The 19,155-nt window shown below is 38.2% G+C and overlaps 3 protein-coding genes across 3 annotated transcripts; 1 reads left to right on the top strand and 2 right to left on the bottom strand.

The window, feature by feature from the left end:
• Window positions 1-110: 110 nt before the first annotated feature.
• Window positions 111-6,046, top strand: B0P05DRAFT_489290 (kinase-like domain-containing protein). The gene is made up of 6 exons (XM_051575297.1): window positions 111-526; window positions 570-1,776; window positions 1,841-4,576; window positions 4,628-4,781; window positions 4,850-5,679; window positions 5,724-6,046. Exons 1-6 carry the CDS (start codon window positions 410-412, stop codon window positions 5,996-5,998), a joined length of 5,319 nt encoding a protein of 1,772 aa, XP_051435843.1. The 5' UTR covers window positions 111-409; the 3' UTR covers window positions 5,999-6,046.
• A 3-nt stretch (window positions 6,047-6,049) lies between these two features.
• On the bottom strand, window positions 6,050-8,782 carry B0P05DRAFT_537418 (uncharacterized protein). The gene is made up of 9 exons (XM_051577725.1): window positions 8,625-8,782; window positions 8,519-8,563; window positions 7,804-8,464; window positions 7,239-7,743; window positions 6,938-7,189; window positions 6,777-6,881; window positions 6,561-6,731; window positions 6,315-6,512; window positions 6,050-6,264 (listed from the first exon to the last, which is right to left on the bottom strand). Exons 1-9 carry the CDS (start codon window positions 8,749-8,751, stop codon window positions 6,130-6,132), a joined length of 2,199 nt encoding a protein of 732 aa, XP_051435842.1. The 5' UTR covers window positions 8,752-8,782; the 3' UTR covers window positions 6,050-6,129.
• Window positions 8,783-9,779: 997 nt separating this feature from the next.
• On the bottom strand, window positions 9,780-18,761 carry B0P05DRAFT_55926 (uncharacterized protein). The gene is made up of 17 exons (XM_051580249.1): window positions 18,727-18,761; window positions 18,515-18,594; window positions 17,847-18,465; window positions 16,836-17,803; window positions 16,470-16,784; window positions 15,223-16,425; window positions 14,938-15,168; window positions 14,813-14,881; window positions 14,522-14,764; window positions 14,301-14,463; window positions 13,126-14,249; window positions 12,785-13,085; window positions 12,423-12,730; window positions 11,875-12,375; window positions 11,161-11,821; window positions 10,170-11,109; window positions 9,780-10,093 (listed from the first exon to the last, which is right to left on the bottom strand). Exons 3-17 carry the CDS (start codon window positions 18,463-18,465, stop codon window positions 9,826-9,828), a joined length of 7,914 nt encoding a protein of 2,637 aa, XP_051435841.1. The 5' UTR covers window positions 18,515-18,594; window positions 18,727-18,761; the 3' UTR covers window positions 9,780-9,825.
• Window positions 18,762-19,155: the final 394 nt, after the last annotated feature.

Here is a 19,155-nt window from a genome sequence, read left to right as displayed (position 1 = left end):
ATGCGCTGATAGTTCTGCTACTACCAATGTGGATGGTAAGTGGTAACATGTCTCTAAATTCAAACCTTTCTAACGGTCTTATAGCTGATGGTACTCTTTGAGTGACTGCGGTTATTGTGAGTATCAATCAACATACAGTCATAAGCACACATTCTTACAAATTTCTGCTGAATCTCAAATCAAAAATGCTTTAAAAAGGGCCTGTTGTGTGTAATTGGATTTTCTTTAAACTTTTTTTTTTATCTTTTTTTTCTCTTTCTTTCTATTGTTATTCCCTCCCTTCAAGACGCTATTAGATAAATGTATTAAGAATGGAGTAGAATTATCCCTTGATATTTTTTCTCTTGATTTCATAATACACAAGCCAAAAAGATAAACACAAAGGATATCATATAACAACCATCATAAAATGCAATCAAAAATCGACCTTGAAGAGCTAAAAGAAATCCAACAAAACGAAATAGAGGCCTTGAAAGCTATTTTTATGGAAGACTACCATGAAGTCGTAAACAAAACTGCTTGGAAGGTAACGCCAACAAACAACTTTCAATAACTAAGCCATACTGTAGGTCTCTCATACCGATCCCGAATTCATACTACACCTGTGTCCTTTGGGAGTAGAGGAAAACGAAGCCTATGTTACAGTTGATCTCAAAGTACGCTTTCCAAAAACTTATCCCAACAAACCACCCGAACTTCACCTTATTAACCCGCGTGGTCTGACGCCTGCTGCTCTTCGTCAACTCACTCAGTCACTCCAACAAACTGCACAACAACTGGTGGGTCAGGAAATGATGTACGATCTCAGTGATTATACAAGAGCCTTTTTAGCAAACCACAACGCACCACCTTCTGCTACTTCTAAGCTTACTCTGCACGAACAAATGATGATGCGAAACGAACAAGACTTGAGAGTAGAGCGCGAAAGAGAAATGAAAGAATTAGCACGCCAACGACAAGAAAGAGAAGCGGAACTACGCGTACAGTCAGATATGATGAATGAAAAGATCCAACAAGACATTGAGCGCAAAAGAGAACATGCACGTGCAGCCAGACAAGAACTCGGATTTTCAGATGTTGCAGAAGCCATTGTAGACGACGATTTTCATGTTCATTTTGATGCGCCCGACACATTAGACAGCAGTGATATTAAACTGATTCATTTTGAAAACCTAATCACCATTCCAATTCAAAAAGAAGATAATGGCACTATACCCAAACGAGTTTCATTTCATACAGTGGCAATGGGTCCATGTATAGGCAAGGGCATTGTGGGTGAGACACTTTCAGCACAACCCATCAACTTCAAATTGACAGCAGAAGATGGAGGCATGACAGACGATATTGAGAATTTGCCAAACTTGGTGGCTATCAAAAAAGTGGATGTGACTGGATCCTATTACACAACACAAGCAGGCAAACGAAAGCTTCAGGACATTGAACGAGAACTTGATCGATTACGTACACTTCAACATCCACACATTCTTAGTATCTATGATGCACGCCTGGATCGTAATAAAATGGACAGAAAATCATGGATTTTGTATGTCCTGGTAGAATATGAACAGGGAGGAAGTTTGCACGATTTACTCAAGAAATGTGGTGGTGGGTTAAGACTTGCTATTGTACGAAAATACATGAAGCAATTGTTGTGGGCATTGAACCATGTTCATTTGAATGGGTTCATTTGCAAAGATATTCGTTCCACTAGCATCTTTTGTACTGTAAACCAGTCTGTTAAATTGGCAGATATCAGTTATAATAAGCGATTGCATGGTAAAGAAAAAATGGGGGATCAGATAGCAGAATAATGGCAGTTACTTATATTGTCTCATTCTAGATTTGAACAAGTCCAATTACTTGGTTGAAAACAATGAAAAAAATGATAAACTATTAGCTGACTGTACCAGTGCTTGGTCTTCTCCTGAAGTACGTGAGCGTCCAGGTGTTTATGGCCGTAAAAACGATATTTGGTGCCTTGGCGTTGTGTTTATTGAAATGTTATGGGGTGTAGATGTAACAAAAGAATTTGGTGATTTTGAAGCCTTTTTACGTACAGCTGGTGCAGAATTACCTGCGATTGCTAGTGATTTTGCCAAGCGATTATTGGAACCTGATCCAAAGAAACGTCCTACAGCCATTGACCTTATGAACGATCCTTTCTTTGCTGGAGATACAAGTGAGCTCATGTTTGCAGAACAAGCTGCACCACCTGTGTTTTCGGCCAATGTAGCACCCCATATGACTTCATCCAACAATAGCAAAGTAACTCCACCTGCAGCCCAATTGTTTGAGCCCTCCATGATGGCACCCGATATCAACAAATCCGTCTACCCACCCGACCATCATCTGAGGGCACAAGTCAATCCTCAAGCATCTGAAGCCAATCCAAACACATCTGTCATTGGTGCCTCCAGATACAAGACTGATTTTGAAGAAATCGAATTTTTAGGTAAAGGTGGTTTCGGCGAAGTCATCAAGGCACGCAACAGACTAGATGGTCGATTGTATGCTATCAAGAAGATTCGCTTAGATCCTCGAGATAGTGAAGACTTGAAAAAGATTCTTCGAGAAGTACATTCTTTATCCAGTCTACATCATCAATATGTAGTTCGATATTTTGCGACCTGGTTTGAAGACGAAGATGACACTACCTTCAAAGAAAGTGATGAGGAAAGCTTTACTGAGGATTCCGAGTCTGAATACGATGAAGAAGATGGCGATGTGAGTGCCTATCAGCAGCGATTTCATGATTTCTTGTCTGTTGATAACCGTCATCATTCCAAAAGCAAAAGTCGAAGTTATTCTGCTATTCGATTTGACGACGATGATGATGATAGCAGCAGTAGCAGTGAAGAAGAAGGCAGCATGCGTTATGAAAGCAATGGAGGTGATGATTCTGATGATTATATCGCTTTTGCTCCTGACGATGCAACAACAGGCGAAAGCGATGCTACCACAGACACAGCTTCAACTAAAAGACAACACCTTGTTCGAAGAGCTATCAAGAACCTTAAAAAGAAAATGTCTGAAGAAAAGAGCACTGATAGTCAAAAGAGAAGTGGCAGTGGAACTGTACAGCGCACTCGAGTTCTGTACATTCAAATGGAATATTGTGAAAAAAAAACCCTTCGAGATGTGATTGATGAAGGTATTGATGAGCAAGAGGCCTGGCGTCTTTTCCGTCAAATCTTAGAAGGCCTTGTCCATATCCATTCTCAAGGTATGATCCATAGAGACTTGAAGCCTCCCAATATTTTCTTGGATTCGAACAATGATGTCAAAATTGGCGATTTTGGTCTGGCTACTTCAAATCAAACCTTGGTAGACAGTGCAGCTTTTTCTCGAAACGCTAGTCATCATCATCAACGTATAGTGGATCGCCTCAATCAGTCTGTGTCTGCTTCTGAAAGCGCATCAGCAAGTTATACAGGCTATTCTGCCTCAAGTGCTCATTTAGGTGCAGATGAAAGCATGACCACAGGTGTAGGCACTACTTTTTATGTTTCTCCAGAAGTCATGCCTGATCCTACAACAGGAGCTACTTCAGGTATGCGGTATAATCAAAAGGTCGATATGTTTTCTCTTGGTATCATCTTTTTTGAAATGTGCTACAAGTTCTCTACGGGTATGCAGCGTGTTGTCGTGTTGAATGAGCTTAGGAACGGCAAGTTCCCCGAGGACTTTCCTTCACAGTATATCAACCAAAAGAAAATTATCAAGCTCCTCTTATCTTCTCAACCCAAAGATCGCCCTAACAGTTTTGAACTGCTTCGAAGTGACTTACTGCCTCCTAAACTCGAAGATGAATATATCAAGGAATGTGTGCGTACCATTGCCAACCCCAATACGCCTTATTACGACAAACTGATGTCTGCCATGTTTTCTCAGTCTGCAGATCGTCACAAAGACTTTACTTATGATTACCATGGGCATACAGATACAGTGTTCGATCCGTTTAGTCATATCTTTTTTGATTGTGTTCGAGAACAAATGACCAAGGTATTCCATCGACACGGTGCCATTGATGTCTCTGCTCCGCTTTTGATTCCTAAAAATGACCTTTATGAATGGAACTGGAAAAACCCTGTCTATCTTATGGACTCTCAAGGCTCTCTTAACCAACTTCCTTACGACCAAACTGTGCCTTTTGCACGTTATGTTGCAAGACAAAAAGGATTTCCTGAATTAAAGCGGTTCACATTTGATAAAGTCTATCGAGAGAATCCAAGTGGTGGTCAGCCCGAAGCTGTGCTGGAAGCAGATTTTGACATCGTTCATAAAGAAACAACGCCTATGGTACCTGATGCTGAAGTTTTGAAAGTAGTAGAAGAAGTCTTGGAAGAGCTACCTCCTTACAAAAACGGTGGATTCTATTTTGTGGTGAACCATACAGGAATTACAGACCTTATCCTTGATAGTTGCCGAGTTCCTCCAGATATCAGAAAAGGCGTTCTAGTTGCTTTGTCAAGTTTGGGAAGAGCTCCCTCTTTTGCTGCTGTCCGAAATATCCTGAAACTAAAATACCATTTGCAAAGAAGTGTGTTGGACGAATTGTCTATGTTTAATATCCATGGTAAGTCGTTCAGTCGATAGACTCAAATTGTAAATCAACACTGCTCTTTAGGTGAACTTGAAAATATTGTAAAGAAAATAGAAGGGCTTTTACCAAACTCACATAAAGCTAAATTTAGAGACAATGTGAGTGAGCTACGCACACTTGTCCAAGTCAGCAAGCATATCGGTATTCATCACAAGATTATATTCCATCCTTTGCTAGTGTAAGTATACCTATGCTTTCCCTTCTTTTATATATATATATATATATATATTCATAATGTCCATCTAGCTATAACAATCATTTCTACAAGAACGGCATGGTCTTTGAGACTGTAACAGATACGATTGATTCTAAACGAAAAGACGTGCTTGCAGTGGGCGGAAGATACGATTTCTTGGTTCAACATTTTGCTCATCCAAGTGCAGCTGCAAACAGAAAGTTACATGCTGTTGGTGTCAATATTGCTATACAAAAACTAATTCGTCATCTTGATATGCATCAATCCGAGCAAGTCAAATATCTGATGAAGGCCAAGAATGAGAAGATGCGAAGTTTCGGTCTCTGGGCTCCTAAAAAATGCGACGTGTATGTAGCTAGTTTTGGCAAGGTACTTATCCAAGAGCGCCTGGAGATTGTCAAGGAATTATGGCATCATAATATTCGCGCTGAATTTCAGTACAACGATGGAGGTTATTTGACACCAGAAGACCTTGTATCGCTCTGTAAAAAGGCGAGCATCAATTGGATTGTTATTGTCAAACATAAAAGCTCTTCTGAAAGTAAATCTTCAAGCGAATCAACAACTGTCAAAGTCAAGGATGTCCTGCGACGTACAGAAACTGAAGTGAACAAATCTGATTTACCCATGTGGCTTACAACTGAAATCAATGAGCAAATGAGAGTAGATTCTGTTGCTCGAGTCAAAAGCAAGCATGATCTGAAGTCAAAAGATAATTCAGATTCAGTTCGAAATGATCCTTTCTCTCTTGACCTGTCTAAAGGTGATGGCTCTGATCAAAAAAAGACCACTTTTAATGTGAATATTGTGTTCAATGAAGGTCGTGGTAAAGAACGAACAAAGATGAAGCACAAGCACAAGACTGTTCTGGTTGATAAAGGTAAGTCAGTCCAACAAAGGAGGACGCCATCTAATAAAGCGCAGCTATTCATCGTCTTACACCCATTATGGATGATTTGAAGAAAGAAGTACAAGTGATTGCTTTTGATCTTCCAAAAGAAGTGGTCAAGAACATGGTTGAGCACAATTTTTGGCAAGATGATGGTTATAAGAAGCTCTTGGATTATGTTAGCATCAATCAACGAGATACCCTGAGTAGAGTTAGACATGCGGTCCAAAAGCTGATTGACGTCAAACATAAATGCGTTTGGCTTTATTCTCATAGAGATGATTTTGCTCTATTATGCGTTTTACCTTAAATCTTTGTATAATAATAATAAAAAAAAAGAACTTAATTTTTATACAATATGTGTATTTACAATTAAATGGTATCTTTATTCTGGAAATTTACAAGGTGGTATAATGACAAGATATTTTTTGCGTTATTCAATCACCATATCTTGCACTTTTTGGTCTTGGGACTCATTTTACTGCCAATAGGACAATTGAAAACGCGAGCAAATTCATGGCTGTTCTGAAAGACCTTATTGGCACGAACAGAGTCAGGCGCATGTTCATCAGAGATCTACAATTAACAAATTAGACAAAAAAAAATTATATGAAGCAATAACTTACAAAATCCTTGACTGTGCCTGGCAAAGGCTTGGAACAAAATGAACGGCCAGCGTTGATAAAGAACAAGGCCTCAGGAGAAAAATTTTGTAAACCTGGCAAGATTGGATTATATCCTTTTCCACTTTCTTTTAATTTCATATAAGCATCAAAAGTGGCAGAAAGACCTTCGTTGTCAGCGATATTTTCGCCTAAAGTAAGCTATACATACAAAGGTTAGATAATATTGAATGATGAAGATTGACTTACAGATCCATCAATCGTATATTTATGTCCATCATCATCTCTCACAAAAGCTTTTGAGTATTGATTGATAAAACACTGTGCTTTTTCAGTATATTTGGCATGTGTTTCGTCTGACCACCAGTTTCTTTCAACCCCATGTTCATCATATTGTGAGCCTACATCGTCGAATCCATGCTATATCATAAATTAGTCTAATTTTCTTTAGCAATATTAGCTTACAGAATACTCGTGTCCTAATGTCTGGCCAATGCCACCATAATTAAGATAGTCTGGATAATTTGTATCATAGTTTGGTTTTTGAGCAAAAGCAGCACTAACAACAATCTGTCATAAAAAAAAAGGACAATTAGCACAAGAAAGTAAGAATACAACAAACATACGCTATTTTTAGATAAAAGATTAAAGGCGTTGACTACTTGAGGGGCTGCTACACCAATCCATTCGGTTGAACTTAATTTTCGTCCGAATGTTTCCCAATATTTCGATAAAGCCCATCGAGTTACTGCTTTTTCATTTTCATAAAAAGAGTTGGCACTGGTGTCTAGACCGTTCAAGTAATCATGGATACCAAAAGGTGATCTTTCATCAGGTAGCTCTGTACTGTAGCCTATCGTCTTCTTCATTGCGCCAAGCTAAAAAGTTTTATTTAATTAGTGGGTGGTCTTGGCAGATTGTCTTTACTTTTTTAATAGCAGCCTGTCTAGTAGATTCGTCTAGCCAATCTGACTTTTTAATACGGTTGCCAAGAGATTCTTTGATCGCTTCGGCCATTTCCTCCAACTTTAGCCTGTCTTCTTCACCAGCAAAGGTAATCATAGCATAGAATCTACCTGCAACAAGGCCCATGTTATCGAGTACTTTATCGACACATATACTGGATCTTGTCTGAAATGGTGAGTCAGGTACTAATTGACGCATTTCTGAGTCAAGTATAGGTGCATCTTGATAGATTTTATGCACTATCAAATAATTTAAAATGCCGGTTTTATGCAACACACGAGTAGGATCATTAATATTTGAATAGTAATTGAGTTGGTCAAAGTATTCAGAGTTGTATAGTTGGATTGTTATATTTGAATAGTCGCGACCTTTGGGTATATTTGATTCTAAAATAGATCCCCATTCAATAAAGGGAAAAGCTTCAGTGATTTCTTCAACTGAATAGGTATAATATCCCGGCTCATCCCTATAACATCATTTAACCAATCTAATCTCGTCTCTCTCTTTTTTTTTTTTATGTACTTACCAGGCTTTTGTTAGATGATACAGTCTCTTTTGAACAGATATGGCACTATCTACAAGAGAGTATATGTCGGAATCACTGATTGTTTGTAAGCCTGATCTTTTCAAGTGTGAAAGTCTGTCTCTATCTCTTTCGGTCGAATTCTTATAGCCCAACGCGGAGGAAACAATCTGATAAAGAGTCTCAGGGTCCAAATCGTCTAGAGGAGCACTTTCAACATTGTTAAATTCAGAAGGTGGAGAAACAGCCAGCGCCATTTGGCTTTTGTTTTTGTCATCAGGTACAATTTCCATGGTAAATAGACCACCAGCATCAATCACAAGCCCATCTGTAATTTTCGGATAACTGATTGTGTCTATGGTCCTAGCAGAAATCTGTAATTGAGTTTTAGGGTCAATTGACATAGTTCCTTTTTTCAATCGATTCAAGTCTCGAAAAAAGTGTTGGAATACTGAGCCGTCATTCATATCCACATCGACACAGGAAGAATAGTAGTCTTTCATGACCTGAAAGTTCTTTCTATCGATTTCTTTTTCTTTTTTTGTAGTAACCTGGTAACTTGAATGTGACATGGTTGAATGCAAAAGATCGTTATATGTCCCGTCTAAAATCGTGCGAAATTTATCTTTATGATTGGTTGATTCGACTTCCAAAATGCCAAAACCTGCAAGAAACATGTTAAGACAAAACAAAACATCTATTTTTTTTTTTTTTTTACCTGCAAGTTCTTCTGGAATAATGGCACTCTTGATCCAATTACCGCCTGTGAATGAAACATATTTAGTCAAAAGTCCACACTCAAGGAGTAAATTTTTATTATTTACATGTATATTTATAAAAATCTGAGCAAGGATCAACATTCATATCGATCGACTGAAGCAAACTTGCAGCTGTTTCTATGCAAGCTTTTGTAAAGCAAATTTCATATGTCGAGTTCAGACTTAAGGCCATAAAAAAAAACGATATAAAGAAAAGAAAAGGGGGAACAACAAAGAAAAAAAAAGTCAAAAGTTCCTTTAAATAGTCTTAAAAGGCTAGAACTCATTCACTCTCCTTTCAAAAAGTACAGTTGTGTAACTGCACACATGTAGCATACTTTGGTGTTACTATAAGTATGGAAATGACCAACAAGAAGCTATCTGAGTTGATACATGTTGATCGACTGCACATACTTTAAAGCCCAATGAAAATTACTCATAGCCTTTTCATATAACTTTATTCCATAATAGTACATCTTCACAACCAATTAACACGACTTACCCTATATTTACCATTGTTTCTGACAAAAAGGAAAAAGGATAAAAGGAAAATCACAAATTACACGTGGCTGTTCCAATCAAAAGAAAGCATAAAAAGTGATTTGCACACTTTGTTTATTATTAGACTTAAATCTCAGTTTTAGCATTCTGATAACTTTTTTTTCTATATCCTAGACGACCAACCTGTCGCTTTCTTCCTAACTCTTTTTGTGATGTAACGTAGCAAAAAGGCGAAATTAATCAAATTATCTATATTTATACAAATTATCTCGTCGAATGGGTGGGTGTTAAATGTCTAAATTAAATAGGAAGTTGACTTATAAAGTAATTTGTCATACACTGGTTACAAAGTATCACATAATTTCTCGTTTAAATTTTTGGATTCCAAAAAAAAAAAGACGGATTTCGACTAGTCACTAAAGGAAAAAAGAAAAAGGGAATACGATGCTTTTTTTTTTTTTTTTTTTTTTTGGATTTAAATAGCTAAGACATCAAAAAAGTTAAAATTGCGTATTTGTCAGATTAGAAAAGCTACTTGCACCAGATAATCGGAATTGCATAGATGTAAAATATATGGGTTTATTATAGAAATACAACAATTGGCTTTTTCTTTTCTTTTTTTTTTACGTGTATGTGTTAACAGACAAGTATTAAATATCATTAAAATAATATAAGATTAAAATGTGTGTATGTGTTCTTTTTTTTTTGAAATAAGGAATTGGATATGTAAGTAGATATAGACACAAGTATGTATAAAATAAATAATCTAAGCGATTATCAATTCAATGATTTCACTAGCGAGTTTTGCATTCTGCAAGACATTGATTGAAGTAGCACCAAAACTAGGATCACCTAGTGCAGAAAAGCCAACACGTTCAAGCAACACCTTTTGACTAGGTTTAGACTTTCTAGCACTATCACTAAAAGAAGGTTCTGAGCATGCAATCAAAAGAATCGTCTTCACGGACTCTATGATGGGCTGACTTATGCTACTCAACACAATCTGATTCATTTTTGGTAAGAGAGCGTCGTACCTAGAATCCAAATAAACAAAGGAAAAAAAAGTGTTAATAAAACTATATGCAATGCCACGTTTAGTTGCTTACTTACACAACACAAAATATTTCGGGCATTGAACTTGCTGCTTCAGCAAGTAAACTATACAAGAAGAGTCTTTCTTGTGTATTTTCAACCATTTGAAGCTGTGCAGTCAACATGGAAATAAGCAATAGAGCAGTTGTTTCGTCTGTAATATCAAGACGATCAAGAATACTACCAAAGGTAGACTTAAAATCTCCAGTGCCGTCTTCGTCATCATCGTCTGCAATATCAAAATCAGGCTCTATCAATCCTGCCAAGTGTAGCACTTCTCGTAAAGTTTCAGTCTTGACAGCAAGAGGCAAAAGACCTGCTAAATAACCCAGGTTGTTTGAGTCCAAAATGTTTGTATTGTCAGCATGTTTGCATTCAATGTCCAAAAAGGTAGTTAAGCCTTGGAATATGATTTCTTTTGCATTGTTGTATCGCAAGCCCTTCAAGAAGATGCTTGCAATAGCAAATGAAAAGTGTGTCTTGAAATTGACACCACAGAGTTGATCCAGCTTGCTGGCTACATCAGACATAGGCTCACGAGCTGCGAGCAATACATCTACCATACGATCACCAGCAAAGTATTCATCAGCATCAAGTGCTCTCAAAATAGCCAATAACAACTCCACAGCCATAGAGAATGTAGGACCATTGTTGATCTGAACTAGAGCAATCGCAATCCAAAACAAGGGCAAAAGGTACCGAGAATCAGAAGGCAGGCTTTCGACTGTGTTCTTGAGACACATCATGATACTAAGGACCAAATTGGGATCAGGTTCGTTGAAAATGGCCAAAGCACCTCTCAACGCTACTAAGATTTGGTACAACAAATCGTCATCGACTTCTTCTCTACCGAGACATCCAAGAACAACAAAGGCTTGAGGTTGAATGGCTGGATTGAATTGAAAAGCTGTACTGGCAACTAGACTCATCCATCTGGCTCTCCATGCATTCGCCATATCTATATGAAAAAAAAATAAGTATTTGACCAAAACACACTAGATTTACAAACCTGCAGAAGGAGAACTGTAAGTAATGACTTCTAAAAGGTTATTGACAATGGTTTCGAGAGCAATGAGAGGAATAGGTTCCGATGCATCAGTTAAGGTATCAGGTGAGATAGTAAAAGCACCTGCATGAGGCTTATAGAGACCAAACAAAAGTCGATATTTAGTATCTGACATTTCACTAAGAATCATTTGAAGCTTCTTGACATTAGCGTCTTGGATAGGCATAGTAGTGCACAAGGATTGGATTACATTGACTACAAGACCATGAACAGAAGAACGAATGATAGTAGGGCCAACACCTACAACAAGAGATACAATATGAAAGATTTCAGGTACATAGCTCTTGACAGGACCACGGTTATTAAAGGAAAGCATGAGCACGAAACGAATAAGAATAGCAATTTCATTCCAAGTCCAGTGGTCCATTAGGGATCTTGTTGGCTTGAAAGATGTCTTTTGTAATACTTTACGTAATCGAGAAACAACTTTGCCTCGGACAGCAATATTTGAAAGAGTGACAAATGTGTCAGCCATGGCTTCAGCTTGAGGTGAACCAACACCATGCTCAATAGAGAATTGAACAAATACATCCAAGACAAGGTTTAATGTATCATCAATTTGTCCAATTGTCTTCCAGATCTTGGCTTGAACAAGCTTATACATCTAAAGAAGATGTGAGTTTAGATAAAAAGCAAAAAAAAAAAAGGGTTACTTACATCTGTACGAGCCACTGTGAGATCAATAAGGTTACGAAGCACTTCTTTTGTCTTGGCAGTGTCCTTGTCAGTTTCGGGACCTAGACTATTACAAAACTTGGACAAGTTTGGTAGCCAAGGCACCATATAATCCAAACATAAATAACGAAGAGGCTCGCTTGATTTCTGGAAGCCAATAAAGCATTCGCTAAGAAATTCCAAAGTTAAGTTTTGTTGATTTTGAGCAATTTTTTCACTAATATTGACAATGAAGGCTGTACTGTTGGCTGGAAGACAGAGATCGCGTGCATCCAATAATTGATTACCAACATCAAAGTGGAAAGTGATACTTAAAGCATAAAGCAAGTTATAAGCAGCCAATCGAAGGCTTGGATCATCACTACCAATATTGAGTAAAGCCATATTCAGAAGTCTACCAGGCACATCGTTTGGACGAATAACTCGTTCAGACATGCTGTTTGGTTTTGACATTTCCAATCTTCTCTTGTTGTGTCGAATAGTCTATACAAAATTAGTACCAAGTATCTACAAAAACCAGTTGGGCTTACATTGACAATAGCTTCGCGCTTCATAGACGAAAAGATATGCTGTGTCTTTCCTTTGTTGTATTTGAAGCAAAACTCATTCGCATTTTCTTGGTTTCGATTGTTGCTAATGATGTTGATATCTTCCATGTCGGTTATCATGAACACATCATTGATAACAGTTGTGACACCATACAAAAACTCTTGTTTACGTACAGTCATGACCTGAACGTATTCAGAACTGACTTTGATTGTAATAGGGATGTTAACCTTGTATTGTGTAAGCTTATTCACTGGATGGAATACGTGGCACTGCTCTGTGTCCAAAGAAGCTAAAAAACAGATAGTGTTAAAAACAAACATCTAAAATGTTTAAGATTACTTACTGGTCGACTTGGGTAATCGTACTTCACTAGGATTGATATACTCATAGAGTTCAGCTAGAGTAACAGCAAAAGCAGTACGTTTGCTCATCTTGTGTGGTATAGGACGAGGTAACTTTTTAACATATTTGCGAAGGTATGTGTTGGGATTGTAAACAATAATGCTTGCAATAATATCACTTGGATCAAAAGGCAAAAGCTGCAACATTTGATTCAGATATTGACTTGGGATTTCGTTGGATACATTGAATAAAGTCATATCAAGGACAAGATCAATATTCTTGTTAGAAGCACGCTCCATAGTCTAGGAAAATCAGTTGTAACTCTTTCTTTGTATTTCTTACCTGTAGAACATGGTAAACAAGTAACTCTAGATCAATGCTATCAGAAATTACATTTCTTGCAATGAAATAGAATACAGGTCTGTTTGCTTTAGAGACACCACCTTCATAAAAGATATTCTTTGAGATAATTGGCTCTACACTACGATGACTATTGCGACGCATGAACTCTGCATACATTTGGTTAGCAGCAGCATGCGTGTAGCTTCGAAGCCCAACAAACTCTTGCTTTGTCATCTCAGGGGGTCTTCCAAGTTGTGCCAAGAGGTTTGAAATACGATCTAAATGACGTTTCATGTCAGAAGCAACTTCAGGGTCAACAAGCTGTCTTAAACGGCGGGTAGCGATTTCTCTAGCAAGACGTTCCATATTGTCAAACAAGACTCGATGCAAGGCATAATAGTCCTTCTCTTCCATAGGCTTCATGTCAAGGCCTACTTCTTCAGCACTCGTTGTGCTGATCATACTGCTGCTATTCTTTCTGATACCAAGGCTAGTTGTACGAGGTTGTGGTGTATCCATCACAGGATTTGGTACGTTGGAAATTTCACGCAGAAAACTAGTGACTTTGTAAATATTGCTTGTCAAGAAATCGTTCAAGACAATCATATATGTCTCTTTAGCGCCAAACAAGACATTGTTCGCCAAGTTCTGAATGACTTTGGTAGCAATCAAGTGACCACGCTTCATTTCTCGAGAGATGACAATGTTTGATTTAATAAGGCCTTCTGACTCTGGCGATACAATGGCTGGACAAAAAAAACGTAAAAAGATAAATGCACCAACAGCAGTATATTTGGCCTCTGGGTAACGCTCACGAACTGAAGTTAAGATATAGTGACATACTTCTCGAAAAGCAGGAGGAGCTTCATTCGCAGAAGCACAGATAGCATTCAAAAAGAGTTCTGTAGCACTTACAACGTTTTGCTTGTTCTTAGACACATCTTCCCCGCTACCAACCTTGGAAGGATCCAGTTCAAAGGTTCTCTCTTCTTGTGGTTTTTCTGCCAACTTGATAAAAACAGGCTGAAGTACAGAGCGTACATATTCAGCACCGTTTTGCTTGGCAAAAATAGACAAAAGACGAGTTGCAATACTTGTTCGTCTCAGTAATTCAGTTTCGCTATCTGTATTGATTATGTGAGTCTGCAGAGTTTGATTTCATTAAGATTCTTTACCTGTGTTTTGAACTTCTTTTTGGATAACAGATTTCAACAAGCTGAGTGCTTTTCCTCTTGATTGGAAACAAGATAGCAAAGCAGTAGAAGCGTCTTCAATATCTGAAGCAGGACAAACATCAGACAATGCTGAAGTTAAATCAATATCGAAATCAACAATCATCTACAAAAATCAAAGAGCATGAATATCTCTTCATCTATGTATTGCTTGCTAAACTTACATCAACAAGCTTTTCATAACGATCTGTAATGACAGTTTCAGCCAGAGTTTCAAACTCTGTTCCTTGATTCAAGATGTTTGTCAATACTTTCATGAAAGCTGTTCTCATTTGAGGATCATCATGATAACCCATAGACAATGAGTATTTAAGACCTGCATCAACATTTGCACTTAAAAGATTAGACATGGCAAGGATCGTGCTTTCTTTGAGAGGAGCCAAGTAAGTAGACATGTTTTCCTTGTTCTTCAAAACATTAGCATGGAACGCTTATATGTTATTGCAATACACTACCTTTGTGTTATGAGTTCCATTGGTTTCAGGGTACTGACGGAATCGGTACGAAGAATTGTCTGCTTCAGTCTATTCATTTTGATTAGTCGTATTCATATCAATAAGAAAAAGAAAAGAGATTTTACCTCGGAATCTCTGCATCTGTTCAATAACTTTAAAAAGAAAGTAAAGTATTTGAAAAAGATACGGCTCTTGATAGGAGTTGAATCAGCTTCGTGAATTGGATCAGCAGACTGGAGAGGAAGTTGATGAAGCAAACCAACAATAGTATTTAAGCAAGCTAAATCTAGTTCTCTGTGCAGCTTCTCGCTTTGATTTGCCTCAAATGTTGAATATTGTCCAATAGTATCAGGTTTCTAAAAGGAAGAAGAATGAGTATGACTAAATCTAAGATAACAAGTGCATATTACCAAGGAGAAATCGCTTGTCCATTCTACAATAATTTCAAGAAGCTTGTTTCGCAATCTAAATTCTTGTCTGAGAGTAACCTTATCCTTCTTTGACATCAAGACTTCAGTCAATTGACAGAATTTGATCTTGATCTTTAAAGCTGTTTGTCCACTGCCCAACTTGTTCAGATATTTGGCATATTGATTGATCAAACTACTAAAATCAACCGCCAAAAGAGTTTCAGCCGAATCATCCATACGATCCAAAACAAGCTTCAAGACACTAATTGCTTGTTCGACAAGCAAGGTATTACGGCTATTGCAAATAGGATCACCATCAGGGCCAAAGTATTTGGCCAAGACAGTTTCCATGTATCGGAAAAGCATAGGGTATAAAGCAGGAGAAAGATCTGTACCCAAGATTTCTTTCACCCATTCACGGACAATGATATTATCACAGAGTAACAAATCGACCATGTCAACAACAAACTTGTTTACCATGGCAGACGATTCTGTAGGTGCTGAGATGCGCCTAAAGGTTGATTGGTCATTGTAGCCACTGCGAGGTGTAGCAGGTGAAGTAGGTGTAGAAGGTGCAGCATCGGCCATAAGACATATACCACCCAGGGCTGCCAAGAAACCAGCATAGTTCTGCCATTCCGAAGATTTGTCATCATCCAGGTTGTTAGTTTCGGTTCTGTTGACAACAGAAAAATTGTGCGTTTGTCTGTTGGAAGAAGCAGGATTTCTAAGCTTGTCAGTCCATGCAGGAGGGCCTCGTTTGGAGCTGTTGTTGCTTGCATTCATGTTGCTATCTTGATAATCGTCTTTGGAGTCATCATGAGGCTTGATTATAGCAGGTGTCATGTATTTCCAGCGCTTATAGGCTTCTTCCCAAGCAGCAAGATTGCCAGGGGCATAATGGTTCATCATTCGCAAAAGTCGACGAATCTGCTTTTGTTGCGATTTACGACCCGTTACAATACCATTGTTGGCAGAAAGTTGTTGGTAAATAGGCAGGTTTTCTACTACCATCAAAATGGCTTGGTGTGGGTCGTCTGCACTTTCTGTAAGTTGGGCTTCTGCACAAATTAGGCCAAAACAGCTGATGGCTGCTGTACAAATTTCAATATCTGAAGAACACAGCAAGACCAATAATGCCACTTCTAATCCAATAGAAGCTTGCAAACGCTCTCTTACATCTGATCCTTGCATAGCAATGTCCTACGTATATCACAATTAGACTTGCTCAAACGAATGAGATGTACCTGATGCATTCTGAGAAACTCGTTTCGAGACTCAAACAACTTTTTCAAGAGTTCCAATAAGCGTTTTAGTCCATCGTCTCTTTCTCTGTTATCTAATAGCTGTTTGGCCAAAGTGAATACAGCTTGCGACGAAATCCTCCAAAAAGTCTCTATAAAGTGTGGTGAAGGCCCCCATTCCACAATAAATTTGGGTGAATGAAGTTTGTAAAGGCACATAGCGGCAGCATCTCTGACATATTGATTTGGCTCTCGAAGACAACTAGTGATAGCAACAATAGCAATTGGATTCTTTTCAATTCTATCTTCATTCTCGCCCTATGAGTTTAATTATCAGTCAATAAGCACATTTATACACATGCAACGTACGCGAATAGCAAGTTTAGGATCTGTTTGGTAGAGTCGCAACATGTCGAGAATCAATTCTAATCGTTCTGAATTTTGAGTCATTAAAACTATGTTTGTCTTGACCTTTTTGTCATTTGTAGGATTGTTCATCATCGTTTTGCGACTGGCATATTGATTCATTGCGTTGAGATCGACTTTGGTTGTATCTTTGCCGGCAAATTCTATAAACAGCTTTCTCAGTGGACCTGATAATGAATCATATAACGCTGTGACAGAAGGATTCCAAGGCAATCGATTCTCTTCAGATGCAATGGCTAAACAAGCCTTTACTAAACTGATTTTGAATAAGGTAGGCGCCCGTGGTTCGAGACAGGCAGGGAATAGGCTCCGCAGAGCATGGCGAGGGTTCAATCGAAACATAGCCACCAGACAATCAGCAAGCAAGGAGCGATGATCGACAATAATACCTAGCCCACTCATCAAACTATCAGCAATCAAGGGCTTTTCTGCATCAAACAATTGCCCACGAAGTTCATTCTCAACTTCTGGAATAAGGTTTCGAATCGAATAGGCGTCTGTTTTGGGAACATAAGTGGCTGCCTTACACAGATCTACATAACAAATGGCTGCTAATTCCGCCATACGGCCAGGCTTTAAAGAGTTCTTGAGTGTCGCTAAAAACACGCCTTTTTTGGCACCAATGTTTCGGTGATTGTCGGGATTGGCCAGCAATGTAATGAAGTCAGGACAAAGCAAGAGTAACATAGTCTGCAATGGCCATAAAATAGCCTTCTTTCTTGTTGTGTCCGCTAAAGACAAGCAAATATCAAACAATACATCGGGTCCACCGTCCAGTTTCTTTTGGCTTTGATAGAGTTGCATAAATTCACCTGGATATGTCTCAATCCAACCCCATATGGCTCTTCGAAGAATGGCTGCCACAATCAACTGTGTCGATTTTCTCAAGTTGGGAAACGTTGCGCACATTTCTAAAACATGTCAGCGATACAGCTAAACCAAATACGCGCTTACCTCCGAGAACAATACTAAGACGTTTAGCGTTCAAAGAACAACATTCTAAAAAACGCGTGTCGGAGGAATCAGGATTTTCATCTGTGGTTGTAGACAAGTAAAAAATACGCAACTTAATTTTAGAGAATACCACACTCCAGTTACTTGCACTCAAGTAGGCAACCACTCTACTCATGGCTTTGTAGATATCCAACACAATATCTGCTGAAGTCCGAGTAATGTTGCTAGCTGTGTAATATTCAGTTCTTATGATTTGGGTAACGTGGTTGGTAGCTTGTCCGTATTCTCTTTCTTCCATCACAGTGGTTTGATGCATAATACGTGACATGACATTAATGATGTTTTTAGCAATAAAATCATCAAATGGTGGTGGATCGTCCATTTCGATTGGAAGAGGACCGTCAGCAACAGACCATCGACTCTGATGTGTTGAACTGTCAAAGCTATGTATGGATCCCTCGTACCCGCCTGCTGTTGAGGGTGCTTTTAGAGAGGTGTTTTCTGATTTGCCTTCTCGAATATATTGCCAGTGATGTTGCATACATGCTGAAAGCATTCGCAATACGAACAATTGTGACTGTAGGTTCTCATATGGAAAGTATTCTTCACTTGCTGGCATCTATTGGATCTGGGTGAGCAAAGTAACGTTTGATCATCACAAGAAATACCTTGATACTGTCTAACAAGCTGAGCAGACTCACAGTAATTGTCGGCAGTCTAAACTTTGATAATTCAATCAAAGCAGCAACTATTTAAAGTCAAGAACATGATACTGTTAAACCCCGAAGTCACCCTCACTTTTTTTTTATAAACATCATTTCGTACCTCTAAAGAGAGACAAAGAATAAGTAAAAAAAAAAGCTTAATTGATTCATCATACATACGTTTGATTTATCAGCGGATCATTTTCTAAAACTTCTAATTTTCTTCCACTATTACTGGGCAACTAACATTTAAGTCAATTAGAATAGGCTTTTATGTGGCCTTCATTTTTACCCTGACAAGTATGCGGTTCACTAAGCTCGCAATAAGCTTTGTATCTGGACTCATTTATGAACTCTGTATACTATTTAGCATGCACTATCCAGAATTGATGACTTCTATCTTTTTTTTGAACTGCTGATCCAAAAAAAAAAGATCTCTGTTTCTTTTGCGAGATGAGATTAGAGAAAGTGAAAAGGAAAGAAAAAGAGAGAATAAAGAGTAAAAAAAAAAAAGGCGAGGAGAGGAAAGCGAGAAAGAATTAATTACAAAATTATTGGAGCACCCTTTTTGCACACCCAATCTTTTTTTTCGAGGCCAACTGAGC

This window comes from Gilbertella persicaria, assembly GCF_025201335.1.
Source record: "Gilbertella persicaria strain CBS 190.32 chromosome Unknown B0P05scaffold_15, whole genome shotgun sequence".
Classification (NCBI taxonomy): domain Eukaryota; kingdom Fungi; phylum Mucoromycota; class Mucoromycetes; order Mucorales; family Choanephoraceae; genus Gilbertella; species Gilbertella persicaria.
Note: the sequence above shows the minus strand (reverse complement) of the source record. Positions and strands in the feature narration are given on the sequence as shown.

What these genes read in the sequence shown, in the direction of transcription:
- B0P05DRAFT_55926 (XM_051580249.1), bottom strand. Translation starts at nt 18,465, where the DNA reads ATGCCAGCAAGTGAAGAATACTTTCCATATGAGAACCTACAGTCACAA. An exon ending in AAAAGAAGTTCAAAACACAG is followed by an intron (nt 14,250 to 14,300) that starts GTAAAGAATCTT and finishes TAATCAATACAG; the next exon opens with ATAGCGAAACTGAATTACTG. An exon ending in CCCGAAATATTTTGTGTTGT is followed by an intron (nt 10,094 to 10,169) that starts GTAAGTAAGCAA and finishes TTTGGATTCTAG; the next exon opens with GTACGACGCTCTCTTACCAA.
- B0P05DRAFT_537418 (XM_051577725.1), bottom strand. Translation starts at nt 8,751, where the DNA reads ATGGCCTTAAGTCTGAACTCGACATATGAAATTTGCTTTACAAAAGCT. An exon ending in CATTAGGACACGAGTATTCT is followed by an intron (nt 6,732 to 6,776) that starts GTAAGCTAATAT and finishes TTTATGATATAG; the next exon opens with CATGGATTCGACGATGTAGG. An exon ending in AATATACGATTGATGGATCT is followed by an intron (nt 6,513 to 6,560) that starts GTAAGTCAATCT and finishes TTGTATGTATAG; the next exon opens with CTTACTTTAGGCGAAAATAT.
- B0P05DRAFT_489290 (XM_051575297.1), top strand. Translation starts at nt 410, where the DNA reads ATGCAATCAAAAATCGACCTTGAAGAGCTAAAAGAAATCCAACAAAAC. An exon ending in TAAACAAAACTGCTTGGAAG is followed by an intron (nt 527 to 569) that starts GTAACGCCAACA and finishes GCCATACTGTAG; the next exon opens with GTCTCTCATACCGATCCCGA. An exon ending in GTCTATGTTTAATATCCATG is followed by an intron (nt 4,577 to 4,627) that starts GTAAGTCGTTCA and finishes ACTGCTCTTTAG; the next exon opens with GTGAACTTGAAAATATTGTA.